Source organism: Tarenaya hassleriana, unplaced genomic scaffold (assembly GCF_000463585.1).
Source record: "Tarenaya hassleriana unplaced genomic scaffold, ASM46358v1 Cleome16, whole genome shotgun sequence".
NCBI lineage: Eukaryota > Viridiplantae > Streptophyta > Magnoliopsida > Brassicales > Cleomaceae > Tarenaya > Tarenaya hassleriana.
The window spans coordinates 77,843-96,846 of NW_010965019.1; the positions used below are offsets into that span (position 1 = coordinate 77,843).

The 19,004-nt window shown below is 39.5% G+C and overlaps 3 protein-coding genes across 5 annotated transcripts; 2 read left to right on the forward strand and 1 right to left on the reverse strand.

Moving 5' to 3' along the window:
* The first annotated feature begins 217 nt into the window (after window positions 1-217).
* LOC104809197 (putative transcription elongation factor SPT5 homolog 1) lies at window positions 218-2,915 on the forward strand. Of its 2 annotated transcripts, none has more exons than XM_010535088.2 (3): window positions 218-1,199; window positions 1,298-1,376; window positions 2,163-2,915. In XM_010535088.2, exons 1-3 carry the CDS (start codon window positions 1,124-1,126, stop codon window positions 2,404-2,406), a joined length of 399 nt encoding a protein of 132 aa, XP_010533390.1. In that variant the 5' UTR covers window positions 218-1,123; the 3' UTR covers window positions 2,407-2,915. The 2 variants fall into 2 exon arrangements, 1 of the variants encoding a protein (XP_010533390.1); XR_771108.2 differs by lacking the exon at window positions 2,163-2,915 and adding an exon at window positions 1,510-1,530 and having other exon boundaries at window positions 222-1,199.
* A 3,681-nt stretch (window positions 2,916-6,596) lies between these two features.
* On the forward strand, window positions 6,597-8,149 carry LOC104809198 (probable histone H2A variant 3). The gene is made up of 2 exons (XM_010535089.1): window positions 6,597-6,829; window positions 7,670-8,149. The coding sequence occupies exons 1-2, from the start codon at window positions 6,716-6,718 to the stop codon at window positions 7,964-7,966; spliced, it is 411 nt and encodes a 136-aa protein (XP_010533391.1). The 5' UTR covers window positions 6,597-6,715; the 3' UTR covers window positions 7,967-8,149.
* A 412-nt stretch (window positions 8,150-8,561) lies between these two features.
* LOC104809200 lies at window positions 8,562-18,441 on the reverse strand. Of its 2 annotated transcripts, none has more exons than XM_010535092.2 (10): window positions 18,217-18,441; window positions 15,093-15,632; window positions 14,193-14,279; window positions 13,602-13,691; window positions 13,414-13,500; window positions 13,204-13,320; window positions 10,563-12,656; window positions 10,294-10,440; window positions 9,645-10,111; window positions 8,562-8,878 (listed from the first exon to the last, which is right to left on the reverse strand). In XM_010535092.2, exons 2-10 carry the CDS (start codon window positions 15,138-15,140, stop codon window positions 8,746-8,748), a joined length of 3,270 nt encoding a protein of 1,089 aa, XP_010533394.1. In that variant the 5' UTR covers window positions 15,141-15,632; window positions 18,217-18,441; the 3' UTR covers window positions 8,562-8,745. The 2 variants fall into 2 exon arrangements, with proteins under 2 accessions (XP_010533394.1, XP_010533392.1); XM_010535090.2 differs by lacking the exon at window positions 18,217-18,441 and adding an exon at window positions 14,846-15,092 and having other exon boundaries at window positions 15,340-15,766.
* Between the last annotated feature and the right edge of the window lie 563 nt (window positions 18,442-19,004).

The window sequence follows — 19,004 nt, forward strand, 5'->3', positions numbered from 1 at the left end:
TGTCACGCGCTTATATTTTGGGTAATTTTCTGCGTCATTCTTGCTCGTCCCTTGGCATATTTTTCGGACCACAGGAGACATTCCAGGCCGAGCCATGTGCTAAGCCCGATGGACGAGAGTCATGACCGGAACTTCTTCCCGAAGCCGACTCACACTCCGGACGACTGCACGTTCGGACGACCATGACAAGCCCTCCCGACATTCACGGACGCAGCCCCGAACTATGACCACGGAGCCAAGACCTTGTCCCCGGCTCACTTGGAGATCCTAGCCAAACGCCTCCTCGGACCAAAGCCCGCTTGGACCGCTACCACTTGTGAGCTTGAGGAGTGACTTCGGCTTGGGCTTGCAGAGAAGCCCAAGTCCCGTGACCAAGCCCCTTGGTCTCTCGGATGGCCAAGCCCATCAACCCCTCTCGGCCCCTCAGAATGGGTCCCCTTTTTGGTCTAGATTCGTCCAAGTGAAGATAAGGCAAGTGCATCATGATCTATTCGGATATGGCAAGTCCTAGAATGTTCCGATCTTGTATCTCTCGGATATGGCATGATGTAAGTCATATCCCCTAGATTGATCGATTAGTGTTCTTTATGGAAAGTTCGGGAAATTAGGAACGATTGATTGATTGTGATTGATCCTTGGAGATTTCGGACCTTGTGCTATAAAAGGCCACCGAAATCCCTTGAGACATTCATCCTAGAATTCTCTCTTTTCTTTTACACCGAGTCTCTCTCTCTTGTAAGTCTCTCTTGAGTTTGTTCGCCGGTTCGTTCCGGCCACCGTTGTCGGAACGAACCCGGTTCTCTCATTGTACTTATACTTTCGCACCTTTAATGAAATGGCCTCGTACTTGGTTCATTCTCATCTCTCTCGCTCTCTCTTTCTCTCGGCCTTCTCTTTTCCCATTCGGATCCCATGATCCTAGGCTTGGTTCGGTCCCCGTTCGAACATGACTTGAGTTTCTCGGCCAAGACCTCTCTCCATGAGTCTTTGGACCGAATCTCTTCGTTCATTTTAACGAGGTAATATTTGAATCTTTTTCTCCTAGGTTGATTTTTCCATATTTTATAAAAAAGGGAAGCAATAAGGTCGTTTGACCACTGCACAGAAACACATCACGGTATGGATGGGAAGCAAAACACCTATGCATCCTTCTCGGACTCCTCTTCATCCATATATGACTCCGATGCAGGATCCTGGAGGTCCGTTTTCTCAATTCTTGCAAAGTCTAGAGACGTTATTTTCCTTGTTTATTACTTTGAAGATCCCTCGTTTTTGTAATTACATTTAAAAATAACAGCTACACCTATCCATGATGGCATGAGAACCCCCATGCGTGATAGAGCTTGGAACCCTTACACGCCTATGAGTCCACCTAGGTACCTTGAGTTTTCTCCTTTCATCTTTTTCCTCATTTGATGTACTGATCCTGACATGGTATAATACCTAACTACGTATTATTTTTTTTATCCAATCAAGAAATTAATCCTTGATCCCCCTCAAATATATTAGGGATAACTGGGAAGATGGGAGAATTCGGGAGGGTGCCCATGGTTTTATATTGACTCAATTGTTCCCACATATTTTCGATGTGGGACTCTAACAATACCGCCCCCTTTAGACAGCGACGATCGCAGCGCTGGCGGGTACGCACCCTTTGTGCTCCTCTCCCGACCGTTCCTCTCTCGTCGCGTCGTCTGCATGTCCAAGGATCGGTTGACTCTGATACCAATTTGATAGAACCCATCCATAAATAATGGATCAAACTAAGTCTCAAAACCCATGGATAGAACTCACCTCAAAAGCTAGTTTGTCGGGGGAGAGTGCCCATGGTCTTATATTGACTCAATTGTTCCCACATATTTCCGATGTGGGACTCTAACAGAGTATTTCTAAAAACTTGCATATACACTCTCCTTTCTTACATCTATGAAGAAACTATCTCCAGTTCTGTTGTGTTCTTACATCTGTGAATGTGGAACACAATAGCACCATGTTCATCTCTGATTTGGTGGAACAAAATACAATTGGAAGCTACAACTAGGGGAGGTCATAGATTCAGAAACTGGTTCTGACTTCTGGGTATCTGTTTTGAGGAGATTCCATGAAGTTGTTTCCATATTCTAACATATCATCATGTTCTTACTCTGTTCTACTTTTGTCAGGACGGTTTTTGTAAGCTGGCCCTCGGGTCAAGTGGCGAAGGACGCTATAACAGCTCTACCGAGCGAACTGGAGATAGTTTCTCTGAGGAAGAACGATAGAGTCAAGATCATCGGGGATCCGTATCGTGGGTCGACAGGTGAACTAATCGGTACTGATGGCTCAGACGGTATCGTTAGGTTAGATGACAGCCTCGACGTTAAGATTCTGGATCTGGCTATATTAGCGAAGCTAGCTGAAGCTTGATCACACTTGTTCCATGATGAAGGGAAATCTCTATGATATGTCGTATATTGTATATTAAATAGCGTGGAAAATATAGATGTGTACTAAAACACATGAAAAAAGTGAAAATGGTAAAATGTGTAACGAAAAATAGCGTGGAATTTTCCCTTAGATAAAATACTGCTTCAGTAAATATCATTGGTAAATTGAGCTTACGAACTCATTTAGTTTTTAGTTTCCAACATCGAAGTTAGAAGACGATACTACTGAACCGGGTCCAAGCTCCTCGCCTTTGAACCTTTCCCCAGTGCCTTCGAACATCGTCCTCAACTGATAAAACGACCACCTCGGTTCTCTGAGAGAGATCTCTTCTTGCATTTCCTCCTCTGACCAATGCCAAGGACACTGTGGACAAGACGCAGCCCACCGTCACGAATACAATGGCTAGCTACTAGTGTCACGCCGGAGGCCGTCATATATGTGTTTGGGTTTTTGAGATTTCTCGGGTTGGGTTTGAGGAAGAGGGTGGTGCATTTGTAGTGATGGGGATGAGAAGTTTTGGCACAACATCCCCCACTTCAGAAAGTAGATTGGCACAAAATCGTAGGGTGTATGTTCCGCACGCCGAAGCACTCATTTATTACATGGTTGTCCGCCTTGGATCGATGTTCCACAAGAGACCGCATGGCTTCATGGGGTTTATCCACGGACACCTCTTGCTTGTTTTGTGGTAGTGCAGATGAATCGAGAAATCACCTGCTATTTGAATGCTCAGTAACAAAAGGCCTCCTTATGTTTTGTACGGGAAAATGGGGACCTTTGCTCAAGATGATACCTCCTGGATTGCCATTCTTACATGGCTTCTGGGGTGCATGTATCACTTGGCAGCTTCTCCCTATCTGGTCCATTATGTATTTTTGTTAGCCTCTGGTTTTTGTCTACCACCAGCCTATAAAGGGTGGAACTAACTCTTGTACAACCTTTAACCAAAAAAAAAAAGAAAAAAATGTGATTCTATGGAGGCTGAGAAGAAAAACATATTTGTCTCCCATGCTAAGATTTTTAGGGTTGTGGAAAGTTCCTGAACAGCTTGCAGATCTAAAAAAACCAGTATAAATAAATACGGGTAGGCTCTGGTTGGATCCACAGAATTTTTAGGTAACTAAGGTAAGAGCTGATCTCGAAAAACTTATCATCTACACTTTAATAATATGATGAAAAAATTAGTGGTATTAATCTAGTTTCTATATATATATAGGAATTTAATATTGATTTTTAATTAATTAGCTTATATAATAAATACTAACCTTATTGACACTCTCTCCTCCATCACGTAAAGATAATATTACTGGACTAGATTTTGCACAGAAACATGTTCTTTGCAGTATTCTGGACATCTTTTAGCCATTCACTTTGCTATTTATTTATTCGTCTAAAATATTTAAATGATCAAATTTATCGTATGGAACTGTGGCTAGCACTAGTATAGCATCATTGGGCCTTAGTAGGCTCTTATTGGGCCTAGGCCCATTAACATGTATGAGAAACTAGGGTTTCAGGTTGCTACCACGCTTCCTTCCTATACATACACTGCCACACAAATCAAACCTATCGATAAGTTATCTTCTTCGCACCAAAAAAAAGGTTCCTAGATCGTTCTTCTGCAATTATTCTAGGGTTTGTCTGATTTCTACGAAAGTTTAGAAATTTATTCGTGGGTTTATTTCTTTTTTTAATTTTGCTCGGATCTTTCTGTGAGAGTGGCGATGACGAGCTATTTGAGAAAAGTCATGCACCACTCTGATTGAGAATCCTTGATGGATCTTGTGCTGATAAATTTCTCTACCCATATTTCATCCGAGCCTTGTCTGTTTTGGATTCTCCAAAATATTTGAGAATTTTCTTCTGATGTGGTTTTTGATTTTGAGGATTTCGATTTAGATAGATGGAGGAGAAGGGGAAACCAAATGATGGGTCGTAGTGACCAGACCATGATGCGGACCGTATAGCTCTTTCTGCTTCTGAGGACAACCTTTGGTTTCTGATGGTTTCCCTTCTCTACTTGAATGAGATTATGATAATGGTCCAATGAGAAGCAAAAAGATAACACAAGATTTCTGTAAAAATATTCTCTATTTGTCTGTATTATTTATACACAATTAAAAATGATTGATCACTTAAACATGATCCTACAAAATTGGAAATGAGAAAGTGGAAACCGTATATGAAAACGTTTGAAGACGTATTCTTTCATGCTTCATCGTAATATCCTTCTCTCCTCTACGTCACCGTTTCTCATCGTATCAATACTTTCCTCATCAGAAAGAACCTTGTCCTCAAGGTTAAATGCAGGAAAATTGATCCGAAGTTATTCCGCATTCTCCTGCCTAGTCTCGATCAAATTGTTTCTCTAGGTACGAGGCGTGTGAGAAATGTTTTACAAAATTTTTCTGTCATGGATGTTTGTACTTGGGCAAATCACCCTGCAATATCGAAACTTCTGTTTCCAGAAATTTGATTTTTTTTTTGTTGGTCGCCGTTGTGATATTATGTATTGTGGTTCGGATCGTAAATGGTAGAAGCTCAACAATCCGGATTTCAGATTGTCAATGCGTTTTTTGGTTATCATCGTGATATCATCAAATGGTTCGGATCAACGATAATGAAAAAGAAAAAAGATAGATTTTGAAACCGATGGTAGTGGTCTCATTGCAAAGAGACAACACTAGATTTCTGCAAAAATATTCTCTACTTTATTCATTCATTTGCGTGTATTATTTATACACAATTAAAAATAAAAACATGATCCTACAAAGTTGGAAATGAGAAAGTGGAAACCGTAATCTTTATTTACCTCTATGAAATCGTTTGAAGGCTGTCTTCTTTCATGCTTTAGTGTAATCTCCTCTCTTCTACGTCACCATTTATTTACTGTTTACTAAAATCATAAATATATATAAAAAATACTTGTTTAGGAAGGAAATAGTAATCAGACCTCGTGAAATTCTACCGCTCAAGATTGAAATTGTTCACGAACTAAATAGAATAATTGAATCGAACAACAACGGTTCACTTCGGTTCCTTATTTATTTAATAACCGATCAGTTGAAAAAGTTTAATAATCATTCAGATTCGAATCCGATTGGGTTAATAATTGAATAACCGAGTTAACTGAATGGGTATTAAGTTTGATTTAATTTTAAAAATTTGAACTTAGGTGCCTAAGTGTTTTTTTTTCCATTCTTTCTTTATGTATGCGGGTAGAACTTATGTCTTTGATATATTTATATTGATTACTATATTTTTATTAAATTATTATTTCATAATTAATTTTTTATTTTATTTTTGTTGATGAATAAAGTTTTATAGAGAATGAACAAATGAACAAATGAGAGATTAACAATGTCTTATATTTGATTGAAATCTTATTTTAGATCCATTTGACATTTGTTGAATCTTTATTCTATTAGTTTGAAATTTATCGTATATAAAGTTTTTGAAAGCTTTTAAAGTTTTTATTAAGATTATAAAACATTATATTAGTATTTTGTGGTTTACTATTTGAATTGATCATTTTGAAAGATAAGTATTTATTTATTTTAAATTGTTTGAAAAATATTTTTGAAGATTTTTTTTATAATTTCTATCATGTTCGAAGTTTTTGACGAACTCTTAAATTTTTAGAAGAATTTTTATATTTTTTTCATATTTATTAGTATACATTAATAATTAAACCCAATTGATCTAATCGAATTGAACCAAAGCAAATCAAATTAAACTGTTTAGTTATACTTTATTGTGGTAAAATCGAATCAAACTGAATCGATTAAATTTATATAACCGTTCGAATATGTTTTCTTTATAACAAAATAAACGAAAATGAAAATCGAATCCAAATTCGAAATGATCACTCTATTTGTGCTCTTCTGATTAGGTACGAGTAAATAGAAAATATGGAGTAAAAAAATACATTTATTAGGATGTTGTCCAAATATTTAAATACCTGAATAAAGTATGCTCAAATTGAAAATAAAGGAAACCCTGATGGCCAAATTACAATTTTAGCTTAATCTCTATTCACGTACCTCATGTCGGACAACAGACTGAGGCTGAAATTACAATCCTACCCACACGGCTAGAGCATAATTATGTTAAGAAAACTGTAAATATACTTAATCTCAGGGGTATAATTTCTATCACCTCTCTGTCTCTCTCATCCCATCGACAAGCTTGAGTTTGTTCATAATCTCAGATCGTCTCCTTCCAAGTTCGAAATTCTCTCTTTCTCAATATCGTTGGGTCTGAGATTTTCATTTGGGGTTCCGTCACAATGTCGGGAAAAGGAGCCAAGGGATTGATCATGGGGAAATCTCCGGCGGGAAGCAAGGATAAAGACAAGGACAAAAAGAAACCTATTTCCCGCTCCTCACGCGCCGGTCTCCAGGTTCTCTTCTCTTGATCTTCGTCTTGTGTGTGTTTCATGGTGTTTTGGGGTTCGTGATACTTGACCTGTTTCGGTGGCGTTAAGGGCTAATTGCTTTTCGTGTTGTTGAACCTCGCCGTGGTGAGTTCCTCTGGGAACGATCTCTGATCGTGGAATTTCTGGTGGATCTTGAGACAATCCAAAGTTCTCGATCGTTTGAATGTTACAGTTTTAAGCATGTGCGACGATCCCGTGGATCGGGGCTTGTTTCCACGCTAAATTTTAGAAGTATCCTGTTTTAGGCTTCCATACAACATATATGTACATCTTTAGAGTTCTTAATGTCTTGTTCAAACTCAATTTCTTACACCACCTCGTATTTGATGGCACACTGTAGTGATTGATGGCAGAAAGTGTAGCTTTACAGTCACTGCAATCAAATTAGTTGGAATTCAGTGTATGGATTTAGTCAGGGCATTGCAACCATATGATTCACAAAGGATGATCTGTAGAACACAATAACCTATGAGTTGGGTCACTCCCTTCTCTGTACCTTCTAGAACTCGGATTTAGGAGAGGGAAGGCTCTCCTGCTCTTAGGACAGTCTTTTAAGGAAACGGAGGCGTTGAGTTTCTGCTTGTATGACAGTTGTATGTAAAGGGAATTTTTTCTTGCTGTTATGTGCCCCAAGGTTAAAAGAGTTTGGCTTGGTTTGATCGATGATGTTAATCGATTACTCATACAAGACATATACGAAAAAACCCGAATCTGCATTTACCTTGTATAGTTGTTTTTCAGAAAGAATGATGTAGTTACTCGGCTCGTAAAAGAATGATCATGTTTCACCCGACTTGGTTGCAGTTCCCTGTTGGCCGTGTTCATCGTCTACTTAAAACAAGGGTCAGCGCCAACGGTAGGGTAGGCGCTACAGCAGCTGTGTACACGGCCGCAATTCTAGAGTACTTGACCGCTGAAGTTCTAGAATTGGCTGGAAACGCAAGCAAGGATCTCAAGGTGAAGCGTATAACTCCCCGACATCTACAGCTCGCCATTCGTGGGGACGAAGAACTCGATACTCTCATCAAAGGAACCATAGCCGGTGGAGGTGTGATCCCCCACATTCACAAGTCCCTCATCAACAAATCCTCCAAAGAGTGAGTTACTGTAAATATCTTAGATGAATCTCTGTGTCCTGTTATTGTTAACCCGGTGAGATACCTGGAAGAATAGCTTGTTGCTTGTACATAGAAGTTTCTGTCACCTTTCTTGAGCAGATGTTATTAAGCACATGCTTTACAGAGTCCCGCTTGCTCTTATGCTAATGCAGACAAAAGCCATGAATGTTGTAAAGCCCTAGATAGAACTAGAATGGAGATGTCTGGCAGAATTCCGAGGCATGTTAAGCTTTAGGGATGGGCAAAAATATCCGAAATCGGGTATTTGCATAACCATGGAGCGCTCGCATTGGCCTTTCACCGAGCTCGATCTTCACCTTGTCTAGTCTCGAATGGATCCTTGCCCTTGTCTTCGCCATGTTGAGAGGAAAAAACTGTAGAAGGTGGCATTTTAGTCCTTTTTTCCTCCCAACAGATCCACTGATTGGCTGTGCCCTGACATCTCCACTGGATTCTTCGCAAGAAGGTTTTTCTACCAGATAAGTGTTCTATTATCACAAGGAAGCCTCTCTCTCTCTCTCTCTCTCTCTCTCTCTCTCTCTCTTAACATTAAGAATACATTGTATGACCCTCAAAAATGTATCTCTAACAAATCACGAATCATTAATTGTATAGTCCCAATCTTTATATATACACTGTGATTCACAACTCACAAAATGTGTAACCCACGAGACGAATATGCGATTTTAATGTGAACCAAAATCAATTTCCTGATGTACTACTGTGTGGCCATAAACTTATATGCGTTTTTACTTGTGTCCATCATGTCCGGGTGGTGGCCTGACCACCGGCCACCGACGATAGATCCGAACCACAAATGTTGTACTTCTCGTATACATTTCTCCGATTCTCCGACCACCACGCCTCTGCTTGTTGCTCCCCGAATCTTCTCCGGCTGCAAAACGAGCCATGGAAAGAACGAAATGATCGGTATTCAAGTGTTAGTTCTGTGGAAGAACAAGATTCTTTGATTTTTCAAATAGATGTAGACAACTAGGCACATGAGTGCAGGCGGGGTACCCAAGATTTCTGGTGTACCCGATCTCGGCCTCAGTCCCCTCGGTATATTGGTTAGACTATCCGGCCTCGGTTTTGTGAGTTTCGACTACCCAAAAAAACTTCAAACTTCAAACATCCACGGGGTGTGGGGAGGGCTCAAGTACTCGCGGGGATCGAGCGAGAGGGTGAGACGGTGAGGGTCGAGGAGAGACATCTTGGTCCAAGGAGTGTGGCGAATGTGAACGGCGGCAAGGCACGACGAAAGCGAGCGACTAACAAAAATCGTGAAATCGCTAAATTCGTCTCACCCCCTCTCGTCCTAATATATTAGTCTAATTAAAAATACAGAGAAAAATAAACCCATTGTGAAACTCTAATGTCTCCAAATTGCCATCTTCTCATCCCTCGCTCTCGTGACCCTCACCGCCTCCCTTTCGTGTATGGCCCCATGCGGCCTCACACCTTCTCACTGGCTGTCCCCATCGGCCCAGGTAATCGCCGGACAAAACCCACGAATTCGAATTTCGGACTCCCATCCCGACAAACCCCTGCTCGATCTCACCTCGAGTGTCCCCAAATTTCGGGTACACATGCCCAACCCTAATATAAATATGACAAGGAAACAAAACCAGTTTAAGAGGAAAAAGAATCCGATGTTTTACCTGAAACGCACGCGTTTTAAGTCTCTGGTTCCATCGCGAAGCGCCACGAGTGTAATGTAGACACCAGGTTCATACTGCTCGATCCACTCTGCTTCAACTTGAGAAGCACTTGCTGCAAATTCTGCATTTCTCGACTTTAGGCCGTTTTCGCTGCCTTGAGAAGGCAAAGGTTGTTTACTTTCAAAACCTTCCAAGAATCCATTACTGGATCGCACACTGTCGGCTCCATCTGTATTCCTCGGAGACAGGGAATTCGGCCAGAGCCCGTGAAGTGAAGCTGTTCCCATCGCTAAGGGTGAAGAAGCCAGTGAGCTATCGCTCATCGAATCGGACCGAGATGGACGTCGTCCATTCGCATCTTCAGCAAAACGAAAACCATTTTGCTCTAACCCGTTTAGCAGACTGGATATCCATGTGGTCTCGGCTTCATAAGCGCCTGGTGGTAGCCGCTCGGCCATATCCTTTATCTGCAAGAAATGTTTCCAAGAAAATCATGAAAAATGGGAAACCAGATATCTTGAAGACTGACATTTATCATGTTTTATAAATTCTATACGATATATCGAGCATGAAACACACACACACACAGTAGTGATAGTTTCGAAACATGCAAGCCGATTTCAGAAAAATGCGATAAAGAGAGAAAGACCTGTGCTGTAAGGGACTTCATCACGTCTTTTGCAGCTTTTGATTTGGCAGATTCCTCTGATGCCATAGTCATGGCTTGTTGAATCTTCATTGCCGATTTCTGAAGCTCATGTTCTTGGACTTCACATCTCTGTCTCAACATTTCAACCTAAAATTCCACAATATTTTTGGAATAATGATGAGCGTATAGCAATGGGATTTTCAAGAGTTCGATACAGTGTACCAAAGAACACAACAGATTTAAAATAAAGGGTGGGAGAAGTATTTTACTTGGGCGCGTAACTGGAGGACTTCTTGATTCAGAAACTCATTAGTCTTCTTCAAACTTTCAGTTATAGTTGTCGAGAAACCAAGACCCGCTGTTGAAGGAATGGGAGTCACAGGAGGAGGACTAGATCTCCTTGAGAAAGGTGACACGGATCTAGAGCTTACTGCAGATGGAGTCGCAGCTGGTTTTGGAGGGACACGTCTTATGTCCGCGGCATTAGACAGAGCATCCCTAAGCTGTAATAGAGGTGTTTGGGAAGTGCGAACAAGAGAGAAAGTCTCCGATTTCTTCCCTTGTCTAGCTGCCTTGCTATCTAGCTGCTTGATCAAATCTATATTCGAAAGCATTCCCGACTTGGCCAATCTTATCTCAGCTTTGTCCAATCTGTCCTTGTTCTCACCAGAAAGACGTGGCAACGTGTTCTTCCTGCCATTAATACTAACTTCTACCACTTTGCTGAGCTTGGTGTAGCATGAATCACAGACCCGATAGGGCTTGCCAGGATTAGGAGCCAAGGCAGCTCTCAATGCTTTTTTTGAACTGCAGGAATGGCAATGGACAAGGCCACAGTTATAGCAGTTATGTCTCTTTCGTGTGAATCCAAAAGCCTGTCTACAGGCAGAACACTGAAATTGCTCGGCACCAGAAACCCATTTATGAAGACATATCGCTGCTGAATAGTTTGAACCACAGGCAACATATTTGACATGTCTATCTTTCAGAGCCTCGATAAGAGTAGGTGTTTTACGGTCCTCGATATCTCCATGACCTAATCTCCCATTGGCACCCTTGCCCCATGTATACACTTCATTCCTCGATGTCAAAATTGCTACATGATATGCACCACAGGCCACTTCTTCAACACACTCGTTACTGAGCTTGTCTTCTACTAAGCAAGGAAGCTTCCCATCAGCAAGGGGATTCCCTAGTTGACCATAAACCGTACTTCCCATCGTAAAAACGTTTCCTGAAGTCGTCAAGGCAACCGTCAAACTATGTCCACATGCAACTTTGTGAAAATTATAGTCAATCAGAGCTGATATACATGTGGGTTTAAGCCGAGCCTCTTTATCTCCATGACCAAGGCGGTTTTTATCTCCATCACCCCATGTGAAAAGCTTCCCAGATGAAACACATGAACTTGACTGAGTAACAATGACTTCTACTACTGCAGCAGTATGCCATACACCGCATGCAACAGAAATTGTTCTCAGCCCGGATAAGGATTCAACTTCTCTTGGATAAAATACAGTTTCTCTGTCACCATGCCCCAAAACACCAAATGTCCCATCACCAAAAGTAAAGAGTTGTCCACTTGATGTTATCAAAGCAGTGTGCCACGGTCCACAGGTCACAGAAGCAACTTGAAGACCTTCAAGAGGACCCGAGATTCTCTTGGGTATCCAATGACTCACACCAGTACCATGGCCAAGAAGGCCTGCATTGTGTGTTCCATCGCCCCATGTATAAATCTCCCCCGTCATTGTAACAGCACATGTATGGAACTCGCCACAGGCAACAAAATCGACACTAGTAACAGCTAGGGACTCGATAAGTTGTGGTCCAGTTACATCTTTTCCAATCCCATACCCAAGCCGTCCTCCGGATTCTTCACCCCAAGTAAACACCTCACCTTGTCTAGTCACAAGAGCAGCATGCCTTACGCCACATGCAATATGATGCACATCCAAAACTACATTGGATTCCAATGGACGTGGCAATAGAATATCCGATCTTGAAGTGACATAATTAGCATATTTATCGGCCCCTGTTTGGACAACATTATCGCATATCACCTCACCCCATATATAAACATCACCTAGAGCATCGCAATCATCTGGAGCAGAACCATGACTTGAGGTGCTCTGAGCACTAGATACACTAACCCGAAACACGTCTGACCCAGGTCCTCTTAGCATATTTGGACTTTCAGATGCCACATGTGACCTTTCAAAATTGAAAGAATTCTCAGGTCTTGAAGGAGGTTTCGGAAAATTGATTGAATTGTTGGTGAAGGGAGCCTCTGCAAAGTTGAAATCTTGAGAAGCACTAACTGAACTGTTGGTAGGACTTCCTAATGTGAAGTCTCTGCTGTCCTGAAGATGACGAAAATCAAACAAAACAACACTTCAGGAGAATCTACATAGAGTTACTTCTTCTGAGAAAAGAAAGTAATCCAGATATAGCATTCATTTGAAACACTATGATATATTGGAAGTGATCAAATAATACTGACATAACCCTTTTTTCATGTCTATAACTACATATAACACGTACAGTTAGGGGTGACCATTTCAGTTATTAACCGAATAACCGATCCGAACCGAATAAGACATAACCATACCCGAACCGAACCCGACATCAAAACCGAACGGTTATGATTTCCTTTAAACCCGAAAAACCGAAACCGAACCGAATAAAAAATAACCGAAAAAACCGAGAGAATAACCGACATTTTGTTTGGAAAATTGAACTTTTTACCAAAACCGAACCGAACCCGAACCGAAAAAATAATCGAACTGAACCGAACCGGAATTTATATAAAAACCGAATGGTTATAGTTTTTCTATAACCAAAATAACCGAACCCGAATATAACCGAACCAAACCCGAACCGAAACCCGAATTGGCCACCCCTACGTACAGCAATGGAGAGGCCTCCATTGCTCCAGCCATCAATTTTTGAGCGCCCACCCTGTCCTGATATCAGAGCTTTGAGACCTGCAATCCACACTTCTGCCTCAACTTTGTCCTTGCAGATCTGGAAGAAAAAAAAGGAGAAACGACTTCATTTGAACATATAAAAAGAAACTGTAATCTCTGTAAGAAAGAGTATCAAAGATAAGTCACCCACCAAATCAAGAGTCTGCTTCCCGTTGTTGTATATGAGAGAAAAAGATAAATAATCCTTTTCAGGACGAAGGTAACGTTGGAAAACAGCCTGGTAGCACAAAGAGGATACAAGCCGTAAGACTTTTACCAGGAAAATATTTTGCTTTCTTTGTATAATGCTGCAGAAAAAAAAAGAAACCAGAAATTTACAGTTCTTTGCCCTGGAACAATCCTAGAGATAGATGCTAACTTCAGACGTTTTTCACCACCATTTGATATCCATATCAAAGATGTCTCATCCTGCAAATATATAGCCGAAATAATAAGCCACCAAACAAAAGTTGAAAGAAGCCCAGTGATGTGTCGCCTGATCGGACATTACGGAGAAAAAATAATCCAGGATGCAATTGCCTTACATAGACATTATGATGAATTGGATCAACATATATCATGAAACTAAATTATAAAATTCTCAGCCAAGGATCCACATTAGATCCATACAGCGATGCCGTGGCCATTAGGAACACATTTTTTCTTTACCATAATATGACAGAGCTACAAAACTTTAGAGCGGACTAATTAAGAAACTCTTAGGAATGAGGTTCCAACTCAAAATCATAAAACACCATTCCGACCAACTGAACTGGGGTGACCAAAAAATTATGCTTAGAGACCACTATGCTTTTATCCATAGTCTTAGCAGAAAGAACATTCAGTCTTCTTTGTTAAACTATGCTCTTGCTTGTAACCTAAATATGAATACAATAGAGCTTCTATACCTAAAATCGAAAGAAGACTTACATTAGAAAGTCTGAAGGGACAAAACTTCGGCTTTCCTTTCCGACCATACTTCAGTAGTTGTGCACCTTTTTTCAAAGCAATTAAAGCCTGCAAAAGCCATGAAAGACGTAGTTGCGAAGATTCAGGAGCGTCCAAAAATGCCACAAATAAAAAACAAAAATCACAGAGGCAGCCAAAGATAAATTCCAGACTTATTCTCTTTACAGAAAACAATTATGGACACAGAATAGACTTCTGCCATATTCACGTTACGAGACAACAACATTAACCCAAAATCTGTTCAAAGGCCCCGGGGCCAGTCTATGAACTCCATTAAAGGACGAACAGACATGAAAGAAAATTCGGGATCACCAGAGATACAAGAAACAGCCAAATTTCGCAGAATAATCGTGACTTTCAAATTGAAACTAGAAGCCCAATCAACTGGATACCAAATGGTGGTGCGAATTGCTAGTTTCATTGGGCTTCTCCGTTCAATTCGTGGTATTTTCATTGGTTACCAATGAAAGTAACAGTTCATATCACCTATACGGATAATTCACTTTCTGGCATACACTGACGAAGCTCCCATTTTCATCAAGATGCTCTACGGAGAGAGAGAGAGAGAGAGAGAGAGAGAGAGAGAGAGAGAGAGAGAGAGGGAGAGAGAGAACCCGCTCGATGTCTCGCTCGGCATTACCGTAGCTAACAAGATCTGCCATTCCATGTGATATGTTCACCAAACCGACACCCTCTACGATCGCACGCCGGAGCACCGGTCATCATAAACAAACAAGATGGCGTGAATTCCCCACCGCTGTAACCATCAAATTCTTCCGCTCGAGACACGCAATCATACACTGTATCTCAAATCCTTTTCAGAAAAGCAGAGATTATCTTCACAGAAGAAACAGAGAAAACCTGCTCGATGTCTCGCTCGGCATTACCGTAGCTAACAAGATCTGCCATTCCATGTGATATGTTCACCAAACCGACACCCTCTACGATCGCACGCCGGAGCACCGGTCATCATAAACAAACAAGATGGCGTGAATTCCCCACCGCTGTAACCATCAAATTCTTCCGCTCGAGACACGCAATCATACACTGTATCTCAAATCCTTTTCAGAAAAGCAGAGATTATCTTCACAGAAGAAACAGAGAAAACGCAAAGCCACTCCGTTTGGCTCCACGAACAGTGAAGATCTGCAACTCTACCGAATTCAAAACCCTATCTACTCAAGCTCGAAATTCTAGTGAAATTCCACCGATCTCAGCTCCTTTCCAAGGAAAAAAAACCCACTGTTTCGAACGGAAACGGCTTTTATGTCCACTTCTCTTGGGAAAAGCAGTTTCCCGGTAACCGAAGACAACTCTCCGGCGACCGAAATCCTCTCGTCGAGACAAACTGAGGAAAAACCCGACGCCGGAAAAACGGAAGAGGCGAAGGAGAAGAGAGACCTGAGAGAAATTGAGAAAATGGAGTCGGGGATGAAGCGCAGCGGAGAGAGAGAACCGGCGGCGAAAATAGTCTTCCGCGTAGAAATCCAAGTACGGACGGAGTCAAAGTTGAATAGTAAAATATTAAAAAATAATAGTTAATAAAATATATATTCATATATATTTGACAAAATAATTATATTTTATTTCTAGATGGTAAATCGTCTGACAGAAAAATGGTAAATCAATTTTTTTGTTGCGATGTTTACTGTAAATTATTTTTTTAAAACCGTAATACAAAATGTAAATATGTTTTATCGTTTAAGAGGAGATATCACATGTCCTATTTTTTTTTACTAATAACATGTAATTTTCATAATAATGAATCTAATTTAATAATACATCTGTAATAATATACAATAATATCCGACAAACGATCGAAAAATTAATAAGAGATAATCTTTGAATGAAATTAATAGAACTGGATTCGTATTTAAGTATAATCTAAAACAATTTTTAATAAATATATTTAATAAACATTAAATATGAATTAAATCGAGTAAAATTTTGATAACATTGAATGATTATAGTTGTTCAAAAAAAAAATTATATCCGAAATATTTATATGAATCATTTTTACTGTAAACCAAAAATATTAAAGAATTATAATTATATAATTATCTTTTTTTTGTATTAAATTATATAATTATCTTATACAAAAGAATAAGAAAATTATCCTAATCCATAAACATCTAGATGAATAGAAAAGATTATGTTTTTATTCAAATGATTAAATTTAATATATTAACAAAATGAATCAGTTTGATTTTTTCAAGCAAAGACTTGTATGCACATTACAGTATTATTTAACACCAATCTTATGAATTACGCGGGTTTGTTTTGTTTTCCTTTATATACATCGGTGTTAATTTGCCGCGTTAAGGCCTGTTAGGGGCGTCACGTTTTCAAGCCAAACACGGCCTTAAGACTTCAGTAATCGCACGCGCCGTCGAGATCCGAGGTAATATCACGCGCCGGCGAGGAAGTATGTTTGTTTGTTTGTTTGTTTGGGCATCACGTCGTTACACCGATGGTGCTCGCACGTTTTGTTGGGGAGACAGGTGCGTAATGACGATAATACCCTTTCCATCTCGATGACGTGGCGGGTGCCGCACCTCGTCAATCGTCATGGCCGGCTGAGTTGAACGAGTACATTTGATGGGGGGATTTACAAAAATGACTTTAAATGTCATTTTGACTTCAAGGGTGACCTTGAAATTTTGATAATTCCAATTTTGTCCTTCAATATAATAATTATATTTTATTATTATTTTATTCAGGAGACTTTATTTCGTTTTCGAAAAAACTTAATATTTCTTTTATTCGGTTTAGCGTTTCTTCTAAAAATGGGAGCCAATGTCCATTATAATTATCTTTCGATGAATGTTTTCTAAAATATTCAATTTTTATTTCTTTTATTGTAATTAATTTATTTAATTCTGTAATTATATTGTTAATTTGTTCTTTTTCTATTGTATTTTGTATGCATCTTAGTTTACTATATGTTTCTAAATGTTGTACTGGTGCGTTTAATAATTCGATATTTTTCTTGTATATTTTTTCCATTTTATTCGTCAGAATTTATAATATCTCGTTTAATCTCTCTTACTGCGTTAAATATTGCACTAATCATTCTTATTTTTCGATTTTCCTTATTAAGTTCATTTCGTTCAATTGTTCCATAAGTTCGTTCTCTGAATATACTTTCTATAGTTTCAACTAATAATTGTTCAAGATGATCTAGGCATGGTAAACTTTCAAGATTTAATAAGGATAGTTTTTCGATAAAGTCTTCGTTGAAATTCATTTTGTAAGATTATTGATTTGTGATATTGTTTTTCGTAATTTAGAGTAATCTTCCGGGTTTTCTTCTGATTGTTCAGTGTTGAATAATAGAGATGGTGATTCTTGTATACTTAATCTTGGGTTAAGTCGTAACAACGATTTTCGTCCTGGTCATCAAGATGTTCCTACTCTATCATTCTAAAAATCCTCCAAATGATGTTCAAAACGGGTGTCCGAGGTATGCACGTGAACCTATATGAACCTATATCTATATGTCATATGCAATCATTTTTTCCAGATGAAAGATTTCCCTTTCCTTCAGCTATAATACTTTCTTTATAATTGGTTAATCTGTCATCTCTAATTTGAAAGGTAATCGGGGAATCGATACCTTCTTTGAATGTTGATTTTATAATTATTTGAATAGTACTACAGTGTATGTAGGCTATTTGTTTTCTTTGTTTTTCGGGACAATTTCTGAGTCGTTCTAAGATTTGTTCTTTGTTAATAATTGGGAGAATGAGTTCTCCTGTAGTTTGTTCAATTGGTACTGGTGTTTCTCCAACCATTATTCCGAACTTTATTATGTTTGTTCTCGATAATTGCTTCTTTATTTTTCCTAGTATAGTCTGTTCGAAGTTTTCATCTTTTTGGAGATCAAAACTTATTTTTCGTATTTTGTTTATATCTATAATTCCATCAAAGAAATATTCTTCATCTGATTGTATAAAATTATCGAATGCAGAGGTTGATGCCATACCTGATTCGCTTTTGTAGATAATCCCTGTCGGTTGGTGTTGGTGATGATCGTTTCCTCGTTGGTGATCCGGAGATCTGATCGGTTTTTTGATATTGTTCAGGGGCGGTGTTTAGTTCCAGAGTTCTGGAGTAATTGGTTTGTGATTCAAAAGAATCTATTCAAGGCCTCCAGAAGATATAGATCTTCAAGCCAATCTCTTGAGAGAGATCTTTCAGAGAGAGTTCTGAAACAAATCCGTTTATTTCACTCTGATTTCTCCCAACAGAGAGAGCTCATATTTATACAACTTTGGAACCCTATCGGTTAGGATAAGAATCTCAAACCGGGGCCCGACTTACACACATGGCATTACATAATTATACAATAAAGATTACAGAGATAAGGTTCATGATAACCTTATCTTTTATTGGGGCCTATTGCCGACAATATTATTTCACATGGTCACTAGTCCTTATCACCTTTAATCACGCGTCTGCCGATTCTTCTGATGGTGGTTGGCTGTTTCTTTTCATTTTGTCCTTTAGTTCTTTGCAGATAGTGCATTTGTGATCATCATACCTCATCAGGAAGCTGCAGAGCTGTTCCTTGATGGATTCTTCTAATCCTGCGAATTTTCCTTCTAAGTGATAGAAGTCTAATTCGAAATCTGCTACTGCTTGCATTTCTTCCTTTGAAATGGTCGAATTGTTATAGGTGATGACTAATACGTTACTGCTGGCATAGTTGACTTTGATTTCTGAATCCGCAAGGATTCTTCTTGATGCCTTGAATACTTCCAATAATGAGTG

What these genes read in the sequence shown, in the direction of transcription:
- LOC104809198 (XM_010535089.1), top strand. Translation starts at nt 6,716, where the DNA reads ATGTCGGGAAAAGGAGCCAAGGGATTGATCATGGGGAAATCTCCGGCG. An exon ending in CCTCACGCGCCGGTCTCCAG is followed by an intron (nt 6,830 to 7,669) that starts GTTCTCTTCTCT and finishes ACTTGGTTGCAG; the next exon opens with TTCCCTGTTGGCCGTGTTCA.
- LOC104809200 (XM_010535092.2), bottom strand. Translation starts at nt 15,140, where the DNA reads ATGGCAGATCTTGTTAGCTACGGTAATGCCGAGCGAGACATCGAGCAG. An exon ending in CCGAGCGAGACATCGAGCAG is followed by an intron (nt 14,280 to 15,092) that starts GTTTTCTCTGTT and finishes TGGCTTTTGCAG; the next exon opens with GCTTTAATTGCTTTGAAAAA. An exon ending in TCCTCCAGTTACGCGCCCAA is followed by an intron (nt 10,441 to 10,562) that starts GTAAAATACTTC and finishes GTGGAATTTTAG; the next exon opens with GTTGAAATGTTGAGACAGAG.
- LOC104809197 (XM_010535088.2), top strand. Translation starts at nt 1,124, where the DNA reads ATGGGAAGCAAAACACCTATGCATCCTTCTCGGACTCCTCTTCATCCA. An exon ending in TCCGATGCAGGATCCTGGAG is followed by an intron (nt 1,200 to 1,297) that starts GTCCGTTTTCTC and finishes TAAAAATAACAG; the next exon opens with CTACACCTATCCATGATGGC. An exon ending in ACGCCTATGAGTCCACCTAG is followed by an intron (nt 1,377 to 2,162) that starts GTACCTTGAGTT and finishes TACTTTTGTCAG; the next exon opens with GACGGTTTTTGTAAGCTGGC.